This window comes from Bufo gargarizans, chromosome 4 (genome assembly GCF_014858855.1).
Source record: "Bufo gargarizans isolate SCDJY-AF-19 chromosome 4, ASM1485885v1, whole genome shotgun sequence".
Taxonomy (NCBI): domain Eukaryota; kingdom Metazoa; phylum Chordata; class Amphibia; order Anura; family Bufonidae; genus Bufo; species Bufo gargarizans.
The window spans coordinates 439,794,000-439,815,509 of NC_058083.1; the positions used below are offsets into that span (position 1 = coordinate 439,794,000).

General features: G+C 45.1%; 1 protein-coding gene across 4 annotated transcripts in view; it reads right to left on the minus strand.

Annotated features, from left to right (window-relative positions):
- Positions 1–21,510, minus strand: part of IPCEF1 (interaction protein for cytohesin exchange factors 1) — a 493,239-nt gene that overhangs the window by 103,838 nt on the left and 367,891 nt on the right. For all 4 annotated transcript variants that reach the window (XR_006388642.1, XM_044289604.1, XM_044289605.1 and 1 more), the window contains exon 6: positions 14,300–14,371. Coding sequence is in view for 3 of the 4 variants with exons in the window: in XM_044289604.1 (XP_044145539.1) it covers positions 14,300–14,371 (72 nt within the window). In the remaining variant the exon portion in view is untranslated. The remainder of the gene's footprint in view (positions 1–14,299; positions 14,372–21,510) is intronic.

Sequence of the window (21,510 nt, forward strand, 5' to 3'; positions counted from 1 at the left end):
GCTGTCAACCCCTTCTGAGCAGGAGCCCATGCAGCTGGGGTCGATTGTCTCTGACAATAGAAGATTCAGTCCGCATGGGAAGGTTTGTTTTTGTTGTGGAGGTATAAATCATTTGGCAAATGTTTGTCTCTCTAGGAGATTCAGGCAGTTTTTTGGGAGTAATAAAGAAACAAAAAGGAAAAAAATCCTTTAAAAATGTTCCATCTGTTAACATTGGCAGGGTTGAGGCGGAAATTGAAGGTTTTCCGTTTGCTTGTAGTTCCCGTTTTGTCCTGCCTGCCAGGGTGGCGCTAGAGAGCAAGAAATTTTTTTTGTGAGATTTTTGTAGATAGTGGAGCAGCTGTCAATCTCATTGATAATCAATTTACGATAACTCATGGTTTCCAGGTATGCACTTTGGGAAAGGATATTCCTGTTTTTGCTATTGATTCCGCTCCACTTTCTCAGAAATCTTTAAAAGGCATAGTTCACAATATCCGTTTAATTGTGAGTGATGCTCATGTTGAGGATGTGTCATGTTTCGTCCTTAGCGGATTGCCTACTCCTCTAGTGTTGGGGCTACCCTGGCTCACTAAACATAACCCCACCATTGATTGGCAAGCGAGGCAAATAAATGGTTGGAGTGACTTTTGCAGAGAGAATTGCCTCACGACATCTGTTTCTGAGGTTTCTACTAAGACTGTATCATCTTTTCTCTCTGAATTTTCGGATGTCTTCTCTGAGAGTGGAGTTCAGGATTTGCCCCAGCACAGGGAGTACGATTGCCCTATTAATCCCATCCCAGGCGCCAAGTTGCCTAAATCTCGTTTATACAATCTCTCCCAACCTGAAAGGGTCTCTATGCATGCCTATATCTCTGAGAGTCTGAGAAAAGGACACATACGACCCTCGAAGTCACCTGTTGCCGCTGTTTTTTTCTTTGTTAAGAAAAAAGATGGTTCTTTAAGACCTTGTCTGGATTTCAGGGAGCTGAACAGTATCACAATTTGTGACCCTTATTCGCTTCCTCTGATCCCGGACCTGTTTAACCAGATTGTTGGGGCTAAAGTTTTTTCCAAATTAGATCTAAGAGAAGCATACAACCTGGTCAGGGTCAGAGAAGGAGACGAATGGAAGACGGCCTTCAATACCCCTGAGGGCCATTTTGAGAATTTGGTTATGCCTTTTGGTTTGATGAATGCTCCAGCCGTTTTTCAGCATTTTGTGAACAGCATTTTTTATCATTTAATGGGGAAATTTGTATTAGTGTATTTGGATGACATTTAGATTTTTTCTCCTGATTTCAAAACTCATAAGGAACACTTACGTCAGGTCTTGCTCATCCTGCGGGAGATTAAATTGTACGCGAAACTGGAAAAATGTGTGTTTGCGGTTCCAGAAATTCAATTTCTGGTTTTTTTTCTCTCCGCTTCTGGTTTTCGCATGGACCCCGAGAAGGTCCGCGCTGTGCTTGAGTGGGAGCTTCCTGAGAATCAGAAGGCGCTGATGCGTTTTTTGGGCTTTGCCAATTATTACAGGAAGTTTATTTTGAATTATTCCTCTGTTGTTAAACCACTCACTGATATGACTAGAAAGGGGGTAGATTTTTCTTCCTGGTCGGTAGAGGCGCGTAAGGCCTTTTCTAATATCAAGGAGAGTTTTGCTTCCGCTCCCATCTTGATACAACCTGATATTTCTCTACCCTTCATAGTTGAGGTTGATGCTTCTGAGGTGGGTGTGGGTGCGGTCTTGTCTCAAGGTTCCTCTCCTGCCAAATGGCGACCGTGTGCCTTTTTCTCGAAGAAACTCTCCTCCGCAGAGAGAAATTACGATGTGGGAGATAGGGAGTTGTTGGCCATCAAGTTGACTTTTGAAGAATGGCACCATTGGCTAGAGGGAGCCAGACATCCTATTACCGTGTTTACTGACCATAAAAATCTGGCCTACTTGGAGTCAGCCAAGCGTCTGAACCCGAGACAGGCCAGATGGTCTTTGTTCTTTTCAAGGTTTAATTTTGTTGTCACGTTCCGCCCTGGGGTTAAGAATGTGAAGGCAGATGCCCTGTCACATTGTTTTCCGGGAGGTGGGAATTTTGAAGACCCGGGTCCCATTTTGGCTGAAGGTGTGGTGGTCTCTGCTCTTTTTCCTGAATTGGAGGCAGAGGTGCAGGTAGCCCAGTCAGAGGCTCCTTATCTTTGTCCTTCTGGGAGGTTGTTTGTGCCTCTCGCTTTAAGACACAAGATTTTTAAGTAACACCACGATACGGTCCTTGCTGGGCACCCGGGGGCAAGAGCCACAGTGGATCTCATCGCTCAGAGATTCTGGTGGCCGGCGCTTCGTAAAGTCGGTTGAGGGTTTTGTGGCAGTCTGCGAGACCTGCGCTCGTGCCAAAGTCCCTCATTCACGGCCATCAGGTCCTCTCCTTCCCTTACCCATTCCTTCCCGTCCTTGGACACATCTGTCCATGGACTTCATTACGGACCTGCCTCGTTCCTCGGGGAAGACTGTGATTCTGGTGATGGTGGACCGTTTTAGCAAAATGGTGCATTTCATCCCTTTTCCTGGCTTGCCCAATGCTAAGACGCTGGCGCAGGCATTTATTGATCACATTGTCAAATTGCATGGTATTCCTTCAGACATAGTCTCTGATAGGGGCACGCAGCTTGTTTCCAGATTCTGGAAGGCTTTCTGTTCTCGCTTGGGGGTTCGGTTGTCATTCTCTTCTGCTTTCCACCCGCAGTCGAATGGCCAGACAGAGCACGTCAATCAGAATCTGGAGACATATCTGCGCTGTTTTGTGGCGGAGAATCAGGAGGATTGGTGCCCTTTTTTGTCCCTTGCTGAGTTTGCTTTAAATAACCGTCGTCAGGAGTCCTCTGATAAGTCACCATTTTTTGGTGCATATGGGTTTCATCCGCAGTTTGGGACATTCTCGGGAGAGGGGTCTTCTGGTTTACCTGTTGAGGACAGATTCTCCTCGTCTTTGTCATCTATTTGGCAAAAGATTCAGGATAATCTAAAGAGCATGAGTGAGAGATATAATCGTGTGGCGGATAAGAGACGTGTGCCTGGTCCGGACCTGAATGTTGGTGATCTGGTGTGGTTGTCTACTAAGAATATCAAATTGAAGGTTCCCTCCTGAAAGTTGGGTCCTAAGTTTATTGGGCCTTACAAAATCTTGTCTGTCATCAATCCTGTTGCCTACCGTCTTGATCTTCCTCAGACTTGGAAGATCCATAATGTTTTTCATAAGTCCTTATTAAAACCTTATATCCAACCCATTGTACCCTCGTCTTTGCCTCCTCTTCCGAATATGGTTGATGGTAATCTTGAATTTAAAGTCTCTCGGATTGTGGATTCTCGTGTTGTTCACGGTTCTCTCCAGTACCTCGTTCATTGGGAGGGTTATGGTCCTGAGACGAGGATGTGGGTCCCAGTGATGGACATTAAGGCCACTCGTCTCATCAGGGCTTTCCATAGGTCCCTGTCACTACCAGAGCTTTGAGACGTTCTCAAAGCTCTGTGTCTCCACCCCTGTGATGATGTCACTTAGGGTTGGAGGTTTTCTCACTGTTCTGTTTCTCCGCCCCTGTGATGAGGTCTTACTCTCAGCTGTCTCTCCTGCGTTTGATTTCTCTGCCTTTAAATCACCCCTCCTCCTATTGCAGGGCGTGGATTATATTTCTCCTTTCAGTTGTAGCTCTGCCTTGAGTATCTTCACTCCTTTAGCTACTAGTTCTCTGGACCTGTGTTCTGCTGCTGCAAGCACTCCGGATATTGCCAGCGGTCCTTGGATCCGTCTTCTCTACGGCTGCAGCTCCATCAGCTAAGTGTGCAGACTTTGTTATGTACCTGGTGATTTCCTGACTGGATCTGAGGTGGCCCCGGTTCCCTCCTTATTCTGTGCAGGGCATCGGAGGCCGTGCCCCTTCCACTATTGTAGGGGTTACAGGGCTCATCAGTCTAAGGTACGCGGGCATGCCTCGTTCCACCATTTGGATCCGGGCATGTGCTTTAGCAGCATAGGGAGAGTGTTGAGGGTCTGACAGGGGTCACCCTTTCTCTTCCCTAGTTTGGGTCCGGTCAGTAGCTCTTTTTACTGTGTATACTCTTGTTACCCTTAAACAGCCGTGACATTATAATCCACCAAAACCGTCCTTGTTGACATGGATCCGCTTTCTGACCTGGTTGACCGCATGCAGGGTCTTTCTTTGGAAGTAGCGGATCTCCGTCAATCTCTGACTCAGCTACAAGCATTGGGCTCTGCTCCGGCTCATGGAGTCTGTTTCGAGCCAAAGGTCTCACTTCCGGAAACGTTCTCCGGGGGCAGTGAGAATTTTGTTCGCTTCAGAGAGGCATGTAAACTCCATTTTTGTTTGTGTCCCCACTCCTCTGGTAATGAGGAACAGAGGGTGAGGATTGTCATCTCCCTGCTCAGAGGTAATGCTCAGACTTGGGCTTTTTCGCTGCCATCAGGGGATCCTTCCCTGCGATCCGTGGAGAGGTTTTTTGTGGCCCTGGGGCAGATATATGATGACCCGGATCGTGTTGCTCTGGCAGAATCGAACTTACGTGTTCTATGCCAGAACAAACTGTCTGCGGAGCTTTATTGTTCTGAATTTCGGAGATGGGCAGCTGATTCAGGCTGGAATGATGCTGCACTCCGAAGTCAGTTCTGTCATGGTCTCTCAGAGGGTTTGAAAGATGCCTTTGCTTTCCATGAGAGACCAACATCCTTAGAGTCTGCCATGTCATTGGCGGTACGCCTTGACAGGCGTCTAAGGGAAAGAAACAAGACCTCTCCGTCCAGCCATTGTCAGTCTAGGGGCAATGGTGCGGACTCATTCAGCATGCAGGGGTCTCATCCTGTCTCGCTCCCCTCTGAGGAGGAGCCCATGCAGCTAGGCCGACTTGCCCCTGATAAAAGAGGATTTAGTCCTCAGAATATGGTGTGTTTTTGTTGTGGGGGCATAGGTCATTTGGCAAATGTTTGTCCGTCTAGGAGATTCCTGAACTGTACTAAGAGCGATAATAAGAGAAAAACCTCAAGAGGTAGATCATCAAGTTCTGCTTCATCTGCTACTTTGGGCAAAGTTGATGTGGGAATTGATGCTTTTCCTCTGACCTGCAGTTCCCGTTTTCTCCTGTCTGCCAGGGTGGCGCTAGAGAGCAAGGTCATTCCTTGTGAGATTTTTGTCGATAGTGGAGCGGCCGTCAATCTTATTGACACTCAATTTGTGGCTTTGCATGGGTTTCAGGTTTGTACATTAGAAAAGGATATACCTGTTTTTGCTATTGACTCTGCCCCACTCTCGCAGAGATCTCTGAAAGGCATTGTTCACAATATCCGGCTAGCTGTAGGTGACACTCATGTGGAGGAGATATCTTGTTTTGTCCTTAACGGATTGCCTTCTCCTCTAGTTTTGGGGCTACCCTGGCTCACTAGACATAACCCCACTATTGATTGGCAAGGAAGGCAAATAAATGAGTGGAGTGACTTTTGTAGAGAGAATTGTCTCACAGCCACTCTTGCTGAGGTGTCTACTAAAACTCTGCCATCATTTCTCTCTGATTTCTCGGATGTGTTTTCCGAGAGCGGTGTTCAGGAGCTACCTCCTCACCGGGAGTTTGACTGTCCCATTAACCTCATTCCCGGCGCCAAGCTGCCAAAGGCACGCCTCTACAATCTCTCACAACCGGAGAGACTCGCAATGCGAACCTATATCTCTGAGAGTCTCGAGAAGGGGCATATTCGTCCCTCAAAGTCGCCTGTTGCCGCGGGTTTTTTTTTTGTTAAAAAAAAAGATGGCTCTCTGAGACCTTGCTTAGATTTTAGGGAGCTGAACCGTATCACGATTCGCGATCCCTATCCCCTTCCTCTGATCCCGGACCTCTTCAACCAAATTGTTGGGGCCAAGGTGTTTTCCAAATTGGATCTGAGAGGCGCGTACAACCTGGTCAGGGTCAGAGAGGGGGATGAATGGAAAACGGCCTTTAATACCCCTAACGGGCATTTCGAGAATCTCGTTATGCCTTTCGGCCTGATGAATGCTCCGGCCGTCTTTCAGCATTTTGTTAATAGTATTTTCTATCATTTAATGGGGAAATTTGTATTGGTGTATCTTGATGATATTTTGATTTTTTCCCCTGATGTTCAGACTCATCAGGATCATCTTTTTCAGGTCCTGCAGATACTGCGGGAAAATAAACTGTATGCCAAGCTGGAGAAATGTCTTTTTATGGTATCAGAGATTCAATTTCTGGGTTTTCTCCTCTCTGCTTCTGGTTTTCGCATGGATCCGGAGAAGGTCCGTGCTGTGCTGGAGTGGGAGCTTCCTGAAAATCAGAAGGCATTGATGCGCTTTCTGGGTTTTGCTAACTACTACAGAAAGTTCATTTTGAATTATTCCTCTATTGTCAAACCCCTTACTGACATGACAAAAAAGGGGACGGATTTTTCCTCTTGGTCGGAGGAGGCGCTTGCAGCCTTTTCTAAGATTAAAGAGAGTTTTGCGTCTGCTCCCATCTTGCTGCATCCCGATGTTTCCTTACCTTTTATTGTTGAGGTGGATGCTTCCGAGGTGGGTGTGGGTGCAGTTTTGTCCCAGGGCCCCTCTCCTGCCAAATGGCGACCTTGTGCCTTTTTCTCTAGAAAACTCTCCCCGGCAGAGAGAAACTATGATGTGGGAGATAGGGAGTTGTTGGCCATCAAGTTGGCTTTCGAGGAATGGCGCCATTGGTTGGAGGGGGCCAGGCACCCTATCACCGTTTTTACCGACCATAAGAATCTGGCGTACCTGGAGTCGGCCAGGCGTATGAATCCGAGACAGGCCAGATGGTCTCTGTTCTTCTCCAGATTTAATTTTGTTGTTACTTTCCGCCCTGGGATCAAGAATGTGAAGGCTGATGCTCTCTCTCGCTGTTTTCCGGGAGGAGGAAACTCCGAGGACCCGGGTCTCATTTTGGCGGAGGGGGTAGTTGTTTCTGCTCTATATTCCGATTTGGAGGCCGAGGTCCAGGCTGCCCAGTCTGAGGCACCTGCCCGTTGTCCCTCCGGGAAGTTGTTCGTGCCTCCTGAGCTACGTCACAAACTCTTTAAGGAACATCATGATACAGTTCTTGCTGGTCACCCCGGGAGTAGAGCCACGGTAGATCTCATTGCTCGGAGATTTTGGTGGCCAGCTCTTCGTAAGTCTGTGGAGGGTTTTGTGGCGGCTTGTGAGACGTGCGCTCGCGCTAAGGTCCCTCGTTCACGACCTTCAGGTTCCCTTCTCCCGTTACCCATACCTTCCCGTCCTTGGACACACCTGTCCATGGACTTTATCACGGATCTTCCTCGTTCCTCGGGGAAGTCGGTGATCCTGGTGGTCGTGGACCGTTTTAGCAAGATGGCTCATTTTGTTCCTTTCCCTGGTTTACCCAATGCTAAAACGTTGGCGCAAGCTTTTGTCGATCATATTGTTAGATTGCACGGCATTCCCTCTGAGATTGTTTCCGATAGAGGCACGCAGTTTGTGTCCAGGTTCTGGAAGGCTTTCTGTTCTCGCCTGGGGGTTCGGCTGTCCTTCTCTTCTGCTTTTCACCCGCAGTCGAATGGTCAGACTGAGCGCCTCAATCAGAATCTGGAGACATATTTGCGCTGTTTTGTGGCAGAGAACCAGGAGGATTGGTGTTCATTTCTCCCTCTTGCTGAGTTTGCTTTGAACAACCGTCGTCAGGAATCTTCTGATAAGTCACCATTTTTTGGTGCATATGGGTTCCATCCGCAGTTTGGGACATTCTCGGGAGGGGCTCTTTCTGGTTTACCTGAGGAGGAGAGATTTTCCTCGTCTTTGTCTACCATTTGGCAAAAGATTCAGAGTAATCTCAGAAAGATGAGTGAGAAGTATAAGCGTGTGGCTGATAAGAGACGTGTGCCTGGTCCGGACCTGAATGTGGGTGATCTGGTGTGGTTGTCTACAAGAAATATTAAACTGAAGGTTCCCTCCTGGAAATTGGGCCCCAAGTTTATTGGGCCTTATAAAATTTTGTCAGTCATCAATCCTGTTGCCTTCCGCCTTGATCTTCCACGGGTTTGGAAGATACATAATGTTTTTCACAGATCTCTCTTAAAACCATATGTCCAGCCCACGGTACCCTCCTCTTTGCCTCCTCCTCCGATTTTGGTTGATGGCAATCTGGAGTTTGAGGTTTCCAGAATTGTGGACTCTCGCATTGTCCGCGGTTCTCTTCAGTACCTCGTTCATTGGAAGGGTTATGGTCCTGAGGAGAGGATGTGGGTTCCGATGTCGGACATTAAAGCCACTCGCCTTATCAGGGCATTTCATAGGGCTCATCCTGGGAAGGTGGGTCCTGGGTGTCCGGAGTCCACCCGTAGAAGGGGGGGTACTGTCACTACCAGAGCTTTGAGACGTTCTCAAAGCTCTGTGTCTCCACCCCTGTGATGATGTCACTTAGGGTTGGAGGTTTTCTCACTGTTCTGTTTCTCCGCCCCTGTGATGAGGTCTTACTCTCAGCTGTCTCTCCTGCGTTTGATTTCTCTGCCTTTAAATCACCCCTCCTCCTATTGCAGGGCGTGGATTATATTTCTCCTTTCAGTTGTAGCTCTGCCTTGAGTATCTTCACTCCTTTAGCTACTAGTTCTCTGGACCTGTGTTCTGCTGCTGCAAGCACTCCGGATATTGCCAGCGGTCCTTGGATCCGTCTTCTCTACGGCTGCAGCTCCATCAGCTAAGTGTGCAGACTTTGTTATGTACCTGGTGATTTCCTGACTGGATCTGAGGTGGCCCCGGTTCCCTCCTTATTCTGTGCAGGGCATCGGAGGCCGTGCCCCTTCCACTATTGTAGGGGTTACAGGGCTCATCAGTCTAAGGTACGCGGGCATGCCTCGTTCCACCATTTGGATCCGGGCATGTGCTTTAGCAGCATAGGGAGAGTGTTGAGGGTCTGACAGGGGTCACCCTTTCTCTTCCCTAGTTTGGGTCCGGTCAGTAGCTCTTTTTACTGTGTATACTCTTGTTACCCTTAAACAGCCGTGACAGTCCCATCCTGAGAAGGTGGGCTCTGAGTGTCCGGAGTCCACTCGTAGAAGGAGGGGTACTGTCACCACCAGACATCTGAGAAACTCTGACAGATGCCTTTCAGAACCTCCTCCTTGAGCTTCCTTTGTTTTGCTTTCAGCTCCTCATCTTGTTAGCCTCTCTCAGCTGTCATGTAGTTCTACTGATTGCATACCTTTAAATCCCTCCCCATAGTGCATCAGTTTGCGGTTTATATTACTTCCTGGAGTGTGTGTGCATGCTTATACTACTTCCCAGTCTTCTACAACATAAGTGTTGTGCATTAATTTGTGTTTTTCTGTTTGCTGGATCCCAGGTGACCCTGACTCCCTCTGTATCTAGTGTAGGGAGCCGGTGGTTGTGTCCCCTCACTATTATAGGGTGTTCAGGTGTTATACAGTCGAGGTACGAGGATATGCGATCATCTACCATTGGGATTTTTGCATAGGCTGAGCAGTCAGGGAGAGTGCCAGGTCTGATGCAGGGGTCTCCCTTTTTGTTCCTTAGTTTTGGATCCAGTGAGTCGTATATTCATTTTGTGTTGTCTTGTTTCCTGTACACCCTCCGTGACAAGATATGAGTGGTGTCACTGTTCACTGGCAGTAGTTGGCACAGTACAAGCTGACGCTGTAGGCCTGACACACACGCTTGCAGCCAAGTAACTGCAATTATATTACAGTCAAAATTGCTGTGTTTTTTTACACTGTAATCTACTTTGACACCAGATATGAGTGGTGTCACTGTTCACTGGCAGTAGTTGGCACAGTACACGCTGACGCTGTAGGCCTGACACACACGCTTGCAGGCAACTAACTGCAATTTTATTACAGTCAAAAAAGTTTTTTTGTTTTTTTTTAAATGTAATCTACTGTCTGTGACACCAGATATGAGTGGCACTGTTCACTGGCAGTAGTTGGCACAGTACACGCTGACGCTAAAGGCCTGACACACACGCTTGCAGGCAACTAACTGCAATTATATTACAGTCAAAAAAGTTTTTAGTTTTTAAAAAAAATGTAATCTACTGTCTGTGACACCAGATATGAGTGGCACTGTTCACTGGCAGTAGTTGGCACAGTACACGCTGACGCTAAAGGCCTGACACACACGCTTGCAGGCAACTAACTGCAATTATATTACAGTCAAAAAAGTTTTTTTTTAATGTAATCTGTTTGTGACACCAGATATGAGTGGCACTGGTGGCACTGTGCACTGGTAGTAGTTGGCACAGTACATGCTGCCGCTAAAGGCCTGACACATGCTAGCAGACAACTAGCTGCAATTATATTACAGTCAAAAACGGTTTTTTTTTTTTTAAATGTAATCTACTGTGACACCAGATATGAGTGGCACTGGTGGCACTGTTCACTGGCAGTAGTTGGCACAGTACACACTGACGCTAAAGGCCTGACACACCTGCTTGCAGGCAACTAACTGCAATTATATTACAGTCCAAAAACTTTTTTTTTTTTTATGCAAGCTACTGTGACACCAGATATGAGTGGTGGCACTGGGCAAGTGGGCACAGTATACGCTGTGGGCCTGATACACACACTGGCAGGCAACTGCAATTAGATTACAGAGGGAAAAAAAGCAGACTGATGTACTAGCCCTAAAAGGGGCTTTTTGGGGTGCTGTCAGGACGCTGTCCTTACAGCAGATCAGAAGAGTCTTTCAGGACTGTAGTGGACACTGAATACACTGGCCTAGCTATCGATTTCCCTATTAAATCAGCAGCAGCTGCACTGTCCCTCCTCTCACTAAGACTGCAGCTTCTGAATTTATCTAAGATGGATGCTGTCCTTGCTTTTTGCTAGGAGGTGGGAGGGTCTGGTTGGGAGGGTATGCTGCTGATTGGCTGGAATGTGTCTGCTGACTGTGAGGTACAGAGTCAAAGCTTGCTCAATGATGACAAATAGGGGGCGGACCGAACATCGCATATGTTCGCCCGCTGTGGTGAACACGAACAAGCGATGTTCACCAGAGAATAGTTCGGGACATCTCTATTTGTATTGTCACAGGTATTATTATGTCTACAGCATATTTCATTTTTATTTCAGAGTGTTTATAGGACAGGACTGGATATTTTGTACAATATATATGGTAAGATAAAGCAAAGTAAGAGGTAGGTGATCAGGAGCCTTAAAAAGAAGTTAACTTAACTATAAGTAGTGATATCTCGCATCGACTCACGATAAAAGGAGAAAATCTAGCAATCAACTGGATTTACCAGCAGGAGAACTCCAATGAAGGCAGTACATCAATCTACTTGTCAAAAAAACAAATTATGAAGGATAAATTTCTAAAATTAGACTTGTGGTTGAAAACTTGCGTGATAAAGCTAGTTTTACCTTCATTGTACAGTTGCTCTCCAGAAGTAGGGAGTATAGTACATCTATTTTTATTCACATGAATCATTAAAATGAAAATACAAATAAATAAAAAAAAAAAATGCAAAATTTGCCAAAGAGGAAGTTAAAGTGGGAGTTTGGGTTTCATCAGCTGGATAAAACGGAATAGTTTAAGGCATAGAAAATGGTCTAAATTTAAACCAGATGGCTTACATTTAGACTGGAGGTGGATGCACTATAGTTATGTAGAGGCTGGCGCCGATTCATAACGTTGGTAGATCCACTGCCAGCACAGGGGTTATTAAGACCGGCGCCTAAAATGACGGTCCAGAGTTTTAAATGCATAAATCACAAGTTTCGATCAGCTCAGCTCTTCCTGCTCTATAACATGCTGCCAGAAGATTTCACAGCATTTTGTGGTGACAGGTTCTCATTAAAAGAGAAGGCAACCACAAGAGTAGTAAATTTACAAATAATACTTCTTCCAAGTTTTACTTCCCGTGTCCTTGGAAAAGACAAACGCTTGAGGTCAATAGGAAAGTAGGGTTTGGCTGACAAATATACAACTGGACAGGTGGCAGGGCCATCTTTAACAAGGGGCAAAAGGGGCAGCTGCCCCGGGCCCAGTTGCTCCTTGGGGGGCCAAGGCAGCTGCCTCTTGAGCCCTGCTGGCCACTGCCCCGGGTGTCAGGCTGTCAGCTACATAGGGGGGTGCTGCCATGCCATGCCTGCCTGCCAGTGTTCCATTAGATTTCTCTACCTCGTGAGATTTCCCTACCCTCGTCACTTCCGGCCGCACCTGGTAGAAAGGACCTTTGATTACCTTATAGCCATGTGACCAGTAATATTGCTAGGTTACAGATCACATGGTGATGATGTCATCTAAGGTCATTTCTCCTAAGAGAATCACAGCTCTCACAGTTCGCTGCCTGGAGTGCCGGTGTTCCGTTAGATTTCCCTACCTTGTGAGATTTCCCTACTCTCATCACTTCCGGCCGCACCGGGCATGACGTGAGGAGGTGTGCCGCGCCACACAACAACGGGGTAGGGAAATTTCACAGCAAAGTTAGCTGGACACCGGCCGACACTGCGCATACACTGGGAGCCTCACCAGCGCTTAGGGAAGGGGAAAAATTATGGCCCACTGCTTTTTCCCTAACCTAACCGCTGGTGAGGCTCCAAGCGCATTCGCAGTGACGGCCGGTGTCCAGCTGAGAACATCCATCCGATCACCGTGCCTGCGCACTGGCCCATAATGTTTCCCTACTCTAGCTGCTGGTGAGGCTCTCTGCACATGCGCAGTGTCGGCCGGTGTCCTGCTAACCCTGCTGTGAAATTTCCCTACCCCGTCGTTGTGCGGCGCGGCACACCTCCTCACGTCATGTCCGGTGCAGCCGGAAGTGACGAGGGTAGGGAAATCTCACGAGGTAGGGAAATCTAATGGAACACCGGCACTCCAGGCAGCGAACTGTGAGAGCTGTGATTCTCTTAGGAGAAATGACCTTAGATGACATCATCACCATGTGATCAGTAACCTAGCAATATTACTGGTCACATGGCTATAAGGTAATCAAAGGTCCTTTCTACCAGGAGTGTTGCTGCAGGAGAAGTTTGCCTTAACTGTGGAGCTTTTTTTTGTGAAAATTACATCAGAAAAAGGTGACAGGGGCTGTTATACTAATATACTGTAAGCTACTGTATACTGTGGGGTGCTGTATATTGTGGTGTGCTATACTGCTCTACTGTATACTATGGGGTGCTGTATACTGTGGGGTGTTGTATATTGTGGGGTGCTGTATACTGTGGGGTGCTATACTGCTCTACTGTATACTGTGGGGTGCTGTATACCGTTGGGGTGCTGTATACTGTGGGGTGCTGTACTGCTTTACTGTATACCTGGGGTGCTGTATACTGTGAGGTGCTGTATACTGTGGGGTGCTGTATACTGCTCTACTGTATACTGTGGGGTGCTGTATACTGTATAGTTTGGGGTGCTGTATACTGTGGGGTGCTGTATATTGTGGAGTGCTATACTGCTCTACTGTATACTGTGGAGTGCTGTATACTCTGGGGTGCTATACTGCCCTACTGTATACTGTGAGATGCTGTATAGTTTGGGGTGCTGTATATTGTGGGGTGCTGTATATATTGTGGGATGCTATACTGCTCTACTATATACTGTGAGGTACTGTATATTGTATAGTATGGGATGCTGTATACTGCAGTGTGCTATACTGCTCTACTGTATACTGTGGGGTGCTGTATACTGTATAGTATGGGGTGCTGTACACTATAGGGTGCTATACTGCATACTGTGGGGTGCTGTATACTATAGGGTGGTATACTACATACTATGGGGTGCTGTATACTATAGGGTGGGATACTGCTTGCATACTGTGGGGTGCTGTACACTATAGGGTGCTATACTGCATACTGTGGGGTGCTGTATACTATAGGGTGCTATACTGCTTCCATACTGTGGGTTGCTGTATACTATATGGTGCTATACTGCATACTGTGGGGTGCTGGGGTGCACTGTAACACTAGGGTGAGCCGAGCCCTGGTCTCCTTCCTGTAGAGCAGTGCCCACTTCCAGCCTGGAACTGGAAGTATTTACAGTCATTCACTGTACTCTACCAGGTATGTGGATTTTTTTTTGTGTGTGTTGTGGTGGAGGGCGTGATTGCATGCTAGGGTGTGGGAAGGCGGGATCCAGGGGGCCCAAGTAAATTTTTGCCCAGGGTCCAATCAATATTAAAGACGGCCCTGACAGGTGGCATGTACAGACCAGCAAGTTGATATGAGACTGGTGTCCTAAAATCAACTCTACTTGTGGCTGCATTGCTCAGAATGAAAACTAGAGAAAATGACACATAGTTCAATTACAGTTGAATAGTTCTTGACACTTACTTATTCATCTCTTCTCTGTTTTCAGCGGCAAAATAAAAGGCCTTGGTCTTCGGATGACTGATCTTTACAGCACTTTAAAAGAAACAAATAGACGTAAATATATCTATTCAGTTGGCCTGTCACAGATTAATCCACACAGTTTTGCCATATATCATATATGTTTTAACCCATTAATGACCTAGTCAATTTTCATTTTAGCGTTTTTGGTTTTCCTGCCTAATTGTTTGTTGACATAGTCAGGACAAGTTATATATTTTAAAGGCACCATTAATTTACCATGTCTTGCACTGGAAATGTATTAATATGATTTTGATGATTTTATTAGCACTATGCTTTTAACCCCATAATGACCAGGCCAAGTTTCATTGTTCGTTTTTACCTTTCTGCGGCTTTCCAAGTGCCATAACTTTTTAATTATCAGTTAACATAGTTATAAGATGTCTTATTTTTTTATGCAAAACATCTTGTATTGTGATGACTTCATTTAATTTACCATATCTTGTACTGATAAATGGGAAAAATTCTTTGTGGAGTGAAATTGAAAAAAAAAAAAAAATGCAATCCCACCATGTTTTAAGCCTCTTTTACACGGGCGAGATTTCTGCGCTGGTGCAATGCGTGAGGTGAACGCATTACACCCGCACTGAATCCGGACCCATTCATTTCTGTGCACATGAGCGGGGATTTTCACGCATCACTTGTGCGTTGTGTGAAAATCACAGCATGCTCTATTTTGTGCTTTTTTGCACGCAACGCAGGCCCCGTAGAAGTAAAAGGGGCTGCGTTAAAATCGCAAGCATCCGCAAGCAAGTGCAGATGCGGTGCGATTTTCACGCATGGTTGCTAGGAGATGATCGGGATGGGGACCCGATCATTATTTTTTTGCATTCTTAATACAGAATGCTTAGTAAAATAGGGCTGGAGGGGTTAAAAAAAATAAAAATTATTTAACTCACCTTAATCCACTTGTTCGCGCAGCCCGGCTTCTCTTCTTTCCTCTTCCTTGCTGTGCAGGAGGAAAAGGACCAGTGGTGACATCACTGCGCACATCACATGGTCCGTCACATGATCCATCACCATGGATCATGTGATGGACCATATGATGAGCGAAGTAATGTCATCAAAGGTCCTTTACCCAGGTCCTGAAGAAAGAAGAAAGAAGAAAGAAGAGAAGCCGGGCTGTGCGAACAAGTGGATTAAGGTGAGTTAAATTATTATTATTTTTTTTAACCCCTCCAATCCTATGTTGCTAAGCATTCTGTATTAAGAATGCTGTTATTTTCCCTTATAACCATGTTATAAGGAAAAATAATACAATCTACACAACACCTAACCCAAACCCGAACTTCTGTGAAGAAGTTCGGGTTTGGGTACCAAACATGACGATTTTTCTCACGCGCGTGCAAAACGCATTAAAATGTTTTGCACTCACGCTGAAAAATCGTGCATGTTCCCGCGACGCATCTTATCCGGCCCAAATCCATGACGCCTGTATGAAAGAGGCCGTAGGTTTTGTGTTTTATTTTTACGGAATTTACTGTGTGCTAAAAATGACATGTCAAACTTATTCTGCAGTTCACTAGCTTTACATTGGTATCCAATTTAATTAATTTTGAAAAAGGTTTAGTACTAATAAAAAACCCTTAAAAACTCTTTGATTTTGATTGTAAAGCATTGCGGTATATGTTGGTGATATATAAATAAAGATTATTATATTTCTGTCTACAGAAGGCTTTAGTTTTTATTGGTACTGTTTTGGGATACATACAATTTTGCTCAATTGTATTCATTTTTGTAGGGGGTTAGTTGACCAAAAAATAGTGAATCAGTAATTTAAATATTTTTTTCATAACAGCATTTACCACACATGATAAATATTTTAATATTTTATATTTTCATAGTTTGGACATTTTCAGACATGGCTGTACCAATTATGGTTATTTTATTGTTATTTTTTATATGTGAAAATTGGAAGTGACAAATGATTTGACTTTATATATTATTTAAAAACATTTTTTATACTGTGTTTTTTGGGAATATGGGAACTTCTGATCACTTATTCCATCGACCGCAATAATATAGAAATGCAATCTATGTGATTTTCACTGCATGCCGATTATCCTTGCTGCAGGCAGTTTCCTATAGCAAGCCTGGGACCCCAATCAGAACCCCACAATTTCCCTATGCCTGCTTTGATTGGGGACAGAGAAGCCCCTTCCCTCTGACTAACCTCTCAGATGCCCCATTAGACTGCGACATCTGAGGAGTTAATTGAATTGGATGGGAGATATCTTTGATCACGGTCAGTGCAGCCAGGTGTCAGCTGTGTTACGAATCCGGCACCTGTCATGTATGGGGTGAGCTCAGTTTGGGAGCTGCTCCATATATGCTCCATGCATGCATGCATGACAAATATATCCATCATCTGTCGTTACCAGGTATTACAGCAGCATTGGCACTCAGTGACCAACTATTTATCACTGAGTGCATGTAGTTGGCGCTCAAGGCTGTACTGTGTGCCACAGTGATGTTGCAATTTCAAGAGCTCAGCCAGTGCCATTGCTTATGGGTGCTAGCTGTATTACACAGTTCGCATCCTACTCAGAGATAACTCCAGTCCTGGCAATTCAATAGTGACTGCAGCATCTAAGTGGTTAGACAGAGGGAGAGAGCTCCCTTTGTCCTTTGATCACCACTTCCCCAAATGCAGGGTGCCAACAAGTTGTCATAGTGGCTCCAGGATGTTATAGACTGTGGTAAATATCCCTATATACTGTAATACAGCATATAATACAAGCAATCAAACAACCACAGGTTCAAATTCAGAGACTATAAAAATGCAAAAAAAAAAAAAAAAAAACCTGTTAAATAAAGTTATTAAAACTATTTAAAAATCTCTAAAAATATTACACTGTCCCCCAATAATCAGATATTAATGGCCTATCCTGAGGCTAGGCCATCAATATTAAAATCCTGGAACACTGCTTATTTGTGGCTTTGAGCAAAAGAATATAAACGGCCGGCACCACTTCCATGCCAGCTCTCTGGGCACACAGGTTTATAGGTGAAAGACAACCGTGGTGCTCAATGGAAAAAAGTCAGGCACAATCTCAAGAAAAAGAAAACAATCCACGGCACTGACCTGTCTTCAGTATTTCCAATTATTGAAGTAACAAACGTGCTCAGTGCATAGTGAAAAATCGTATGTAGCAGGTGACCATCGGCACTTTTGTTACTTCATTATTTGTGGCTTTGCAGGACTTGCTGAATCCCGGAAACCATTTTCATCAACTTTTGTAATACTACCATATACTGCAATAATCTACATGTGCAGTCTATGACAAAAGCGATCTAATAATGATACACTACTCATAAAAAAGTTAGGGATATTTGGCTTGTGGGTGAAATTTCAGGATAAACCTAAAATGCACTCTAACCTTTACAGGTGAACTTAATGTGACCTTCTCTAAAAAAAATGTAATGCACATGTCCAACTGTAATGTTAAGTACTTTTTGCACAACTGGCTGTTCTATAACAAGAAACTTAATGGCAAAATTCACAACAGGTGTGTGATCCATGAGTCACACGATAAATGTCCTGGTTCAATTAGAATTGGTATTTAAACAGTTCTCCTCATCATGCTGTTCACATTTTAACATCATGAGACCAAGACAACACCTAACAATTGATCAACAGTACCTCGCCATTGCAAGGCGTCAAGCAGGATGTTCTCAGACGGAAGTGGCCACTGAGCTTGAAGTGTCACCAGCAGGTTGCAACAGAGATACTGGAAGAGCCACAGAAAAGCATAGAAGTGGATGTCCTTTGGTCACATCCCACACTGATGACTGCTTCATTGTGAACAATGCCCTGCAGGATGATGAATGCCACACAACTCCAGGAACACGTAAGGGAGGTGAGAGATACCCAAGTATCACGTCAGACCAATGAAACCTTTTACATCAGCGTGGTCTGCATGCTAGACGCCCACAACGGTTTTCTGAAATAAGAATTTATTTTCTACTAGTAGGAAGAAGCAGCAAGCGACCGCAGGCAGTTGCAGCTCAGCCAGTCGCTGATAGAAGATGACTAGCACAAGCATCACATAATAAGTCCAAAAGGACCATGAGAGAGCAGAGGGGGCCTATTCTAAGGGCTTGCTTTAATAAATGGTCAGAAGAGGTAGCTTCAGAAGCCAGCAGACAGGCTCATTGTGACTGCCATTAGTCCACTCCAGTCCATACTGTCCACCAAAGAGTTAAAGAAAAGTAAGAGAGAAGTAAAAGTACCACTGACTCATACTTTTCTCAAACACACAGAGATATAGCAGGAGTTGTAGTGCTAAATGATATACAAGCCAAATTCCAAAAAAGTTGGGACGCTGTGTAAAATCTAATGTAAATAAAAACAGAATGTTATGACTTTCAAATCCCATAGACCCATATTTTATTCACAAAAGACCATACAACATATCAGATGGGGATAGTGGGACATTTTACCAAGTAAAGTTTACTTTTAGACTTTACTTTAAACCCATATTGGTTATCACTTATAATATTATTTACATTCACATACTCCTGTATATAGTCCCTTAAGAGTCCTCTTAACAGAAGTCAAACTAACTGGTCTAGATTTACCTGTGAAGGACCTTGATCCTTTTTTGAGTATGGGCACCACGTTTGCCTTGCGCCAATCACTTGGCACTGTACCAGTGCCTAGAGAATCCACAATGTACATTCATAATCTTGTTATGTAGCTGTTTATTACATGTAATGTGCCTGGTTCACCAGTAGGTGGCAGCATAAATGTCAAAGCTATCCTTAGAGACAATGGAACTTACCATTCCATTGTCCCCCCTTTGGGCAGAAGTGGCCCAGTCCTGCTTGCTACCAGAAGGAGGTGTGTCAGTTCTAATTTGTTCTGGTTGAGACTTCATGTCGGAGCTGCCAGGATTCTAACCTACTTTTTGGTTGAACATAAATCAGACTACAAGAGTGAAGTGCAGCATAAAGAGGAAACAAAGACACCAAGTTAGCTTGTCATAACAGCAGAGTGAGAGAAAGATATAGCAGAGTTGAGTTTGTCTGCCAGTTTAATGCTAAAACCTGCTGGAACCAAGACAAAGCCTAAAACTGTTTGGAGAAATGTATATTTAAGTAAAGCTGCCATTGAAATTCATCTCAAAGTCTGGACAGCCGTATCCATGTAGGAGCACCGTGGCACACAGAAAGAGACATTTTAGGCCGCAACATACCACTCTGTATTTCCTACACCTGGTACGTGATATAGGAGGGCCCTGGGGATAGGCGTCACATTGCAAACCCACCTTTTGAAAGGAATCAGAACGAAGTAGGAGTTGTGTCACTGTCCACCAATTATACTATACAGACTACTACTTGTACTGCCATTCCATTGCTCTCATGTATTTCCACCCCAAATCTCCATGGCGGCACACCCTGATAGATTACATGGTGCTTTGGTATTAAAATAAAAAAGCCATGTCATTTTTCAGCCAATGCCTTCATGCCCTAGATGCTCCCTGAGTTTTATTTTAGCATGTGCCCCTGGCAGGTTGTGCTATTTTAAAAGTAGAAATAAGCCCCTGCTGACTGCTGCTCCACCACCAAACACAATGAGGTGCTGCCTGTAATATGCATTAGTTCCTTGGCTCTCTTTTCCTGCCCTCACCCATCTCTCATCCAATGCAACATCACGATCTGCTCGCCACTTTGCCCTTTATTTAACTTGTACACAATATCACCCAGATATGCTGTGAGAGCCACCTACTCCTTATTGGTAACCCTCCCTTCCTTCCTTAAAATACTCTAAGCTGCTCTTGGGGCACCCTGTGGCTACCTTCTGGTTCTTTATGGGCATAATTGCCAACTGTCGAGAATTTGGTGGGACTGTCCCTGATTTTCAGAGACAGTTCTGGCAAACTTATGCTGTTCTGGGCAAAAATTGGAGTGCCTCAGGACAGCACTCCTCTCTTGCTACAGCAACACAGGCATTAGCTGCAGCCTTGTAGGGAACAGTAGCGGATCTCCATAATGGCACCCTTAAGCCTTAGGCTTCTTGCATACGAATGTTGTGTGCCCGTGGCAGTATTGCGGCCCGCATACGGCTGGTCCGCAATACATGGGCACTGGCCCGTGTGCACTCTGCATCACGGATGCGGACCCATTCACTTGAATGGGTCCGCAATCATGGAGATGTGGAATGGAAGCACAGATTGGAACCCCACAGAAGCACTATGTTCTTTTTTTTTTGCGCTGCGGACTGATCACAGACCCATTTAAGTTCAATGAGTCTTGATCCGTCCCGGCTACCGCACAGACGTTGCCCGTGCATTTGGGACCGCAAATTGCGGTCCCCAATGCATGGAATGGATGCACAACGTTCGTGTGCAAGAGTCCTTATTCACACGTCAGTCTTTTGGTCAGTGGTTTAAAACGGTGATTGTGAGTAGTAAATTTTGTGTTTCAAGTTCGGCGTACAAGGTTCGGGTTTGGGTTATCTAAGAATTCCATTATGGATTCCGCTACCACAGACCATAACTTATATGGTCCGTGATAGCGGAATCCATAATAGAATTCTTAAATAACCTGAACCCGAACATTGCACGCCGAACTTGAAACACAACCGCTCATCCCTAATTGTGAGCCAAAACCAGGATAGGAGCCTCCACAGACATAAGGTATAAGGGAAAGATCTGCATCTGTCCTGTGTTTAGAGCCACACCTGGTTTTAGCTCAGAATCACTGATGGAAATTACTGACCAAAACACTGACATGTGAAAATCCACAGAGCAGACGTGTACACGTCTGAGGTAAGACATTAACAGTGGTATAGTAATGCAAGGGGTCACTGAAATCCACCATCTAAAACATAGCTTTTATTAGTATATTACAATAAGAACTTGTCCCCATATATACACAAAAAAATGAAAAAAATAATGATAATAAAATGAAAATAGCTATCCCATAAGGGCAATGAAGTATAGGGTGGGTCGGGTAGACCAATGATGGAAATAAGGGAAGCTGACCCTAGTTTCACCCTATACCAGATGACCCTACCTACAAACGGAATAGTTGCCCTGATAGGGGTGATCCCGTGTCTCGTGCCTCCTATAAACCCTAGGAGACCCTAAACAGGGGGATGGGTACTGCCAATAGATCAATGGCAGGCAACCTATTCCTAGATAATAACG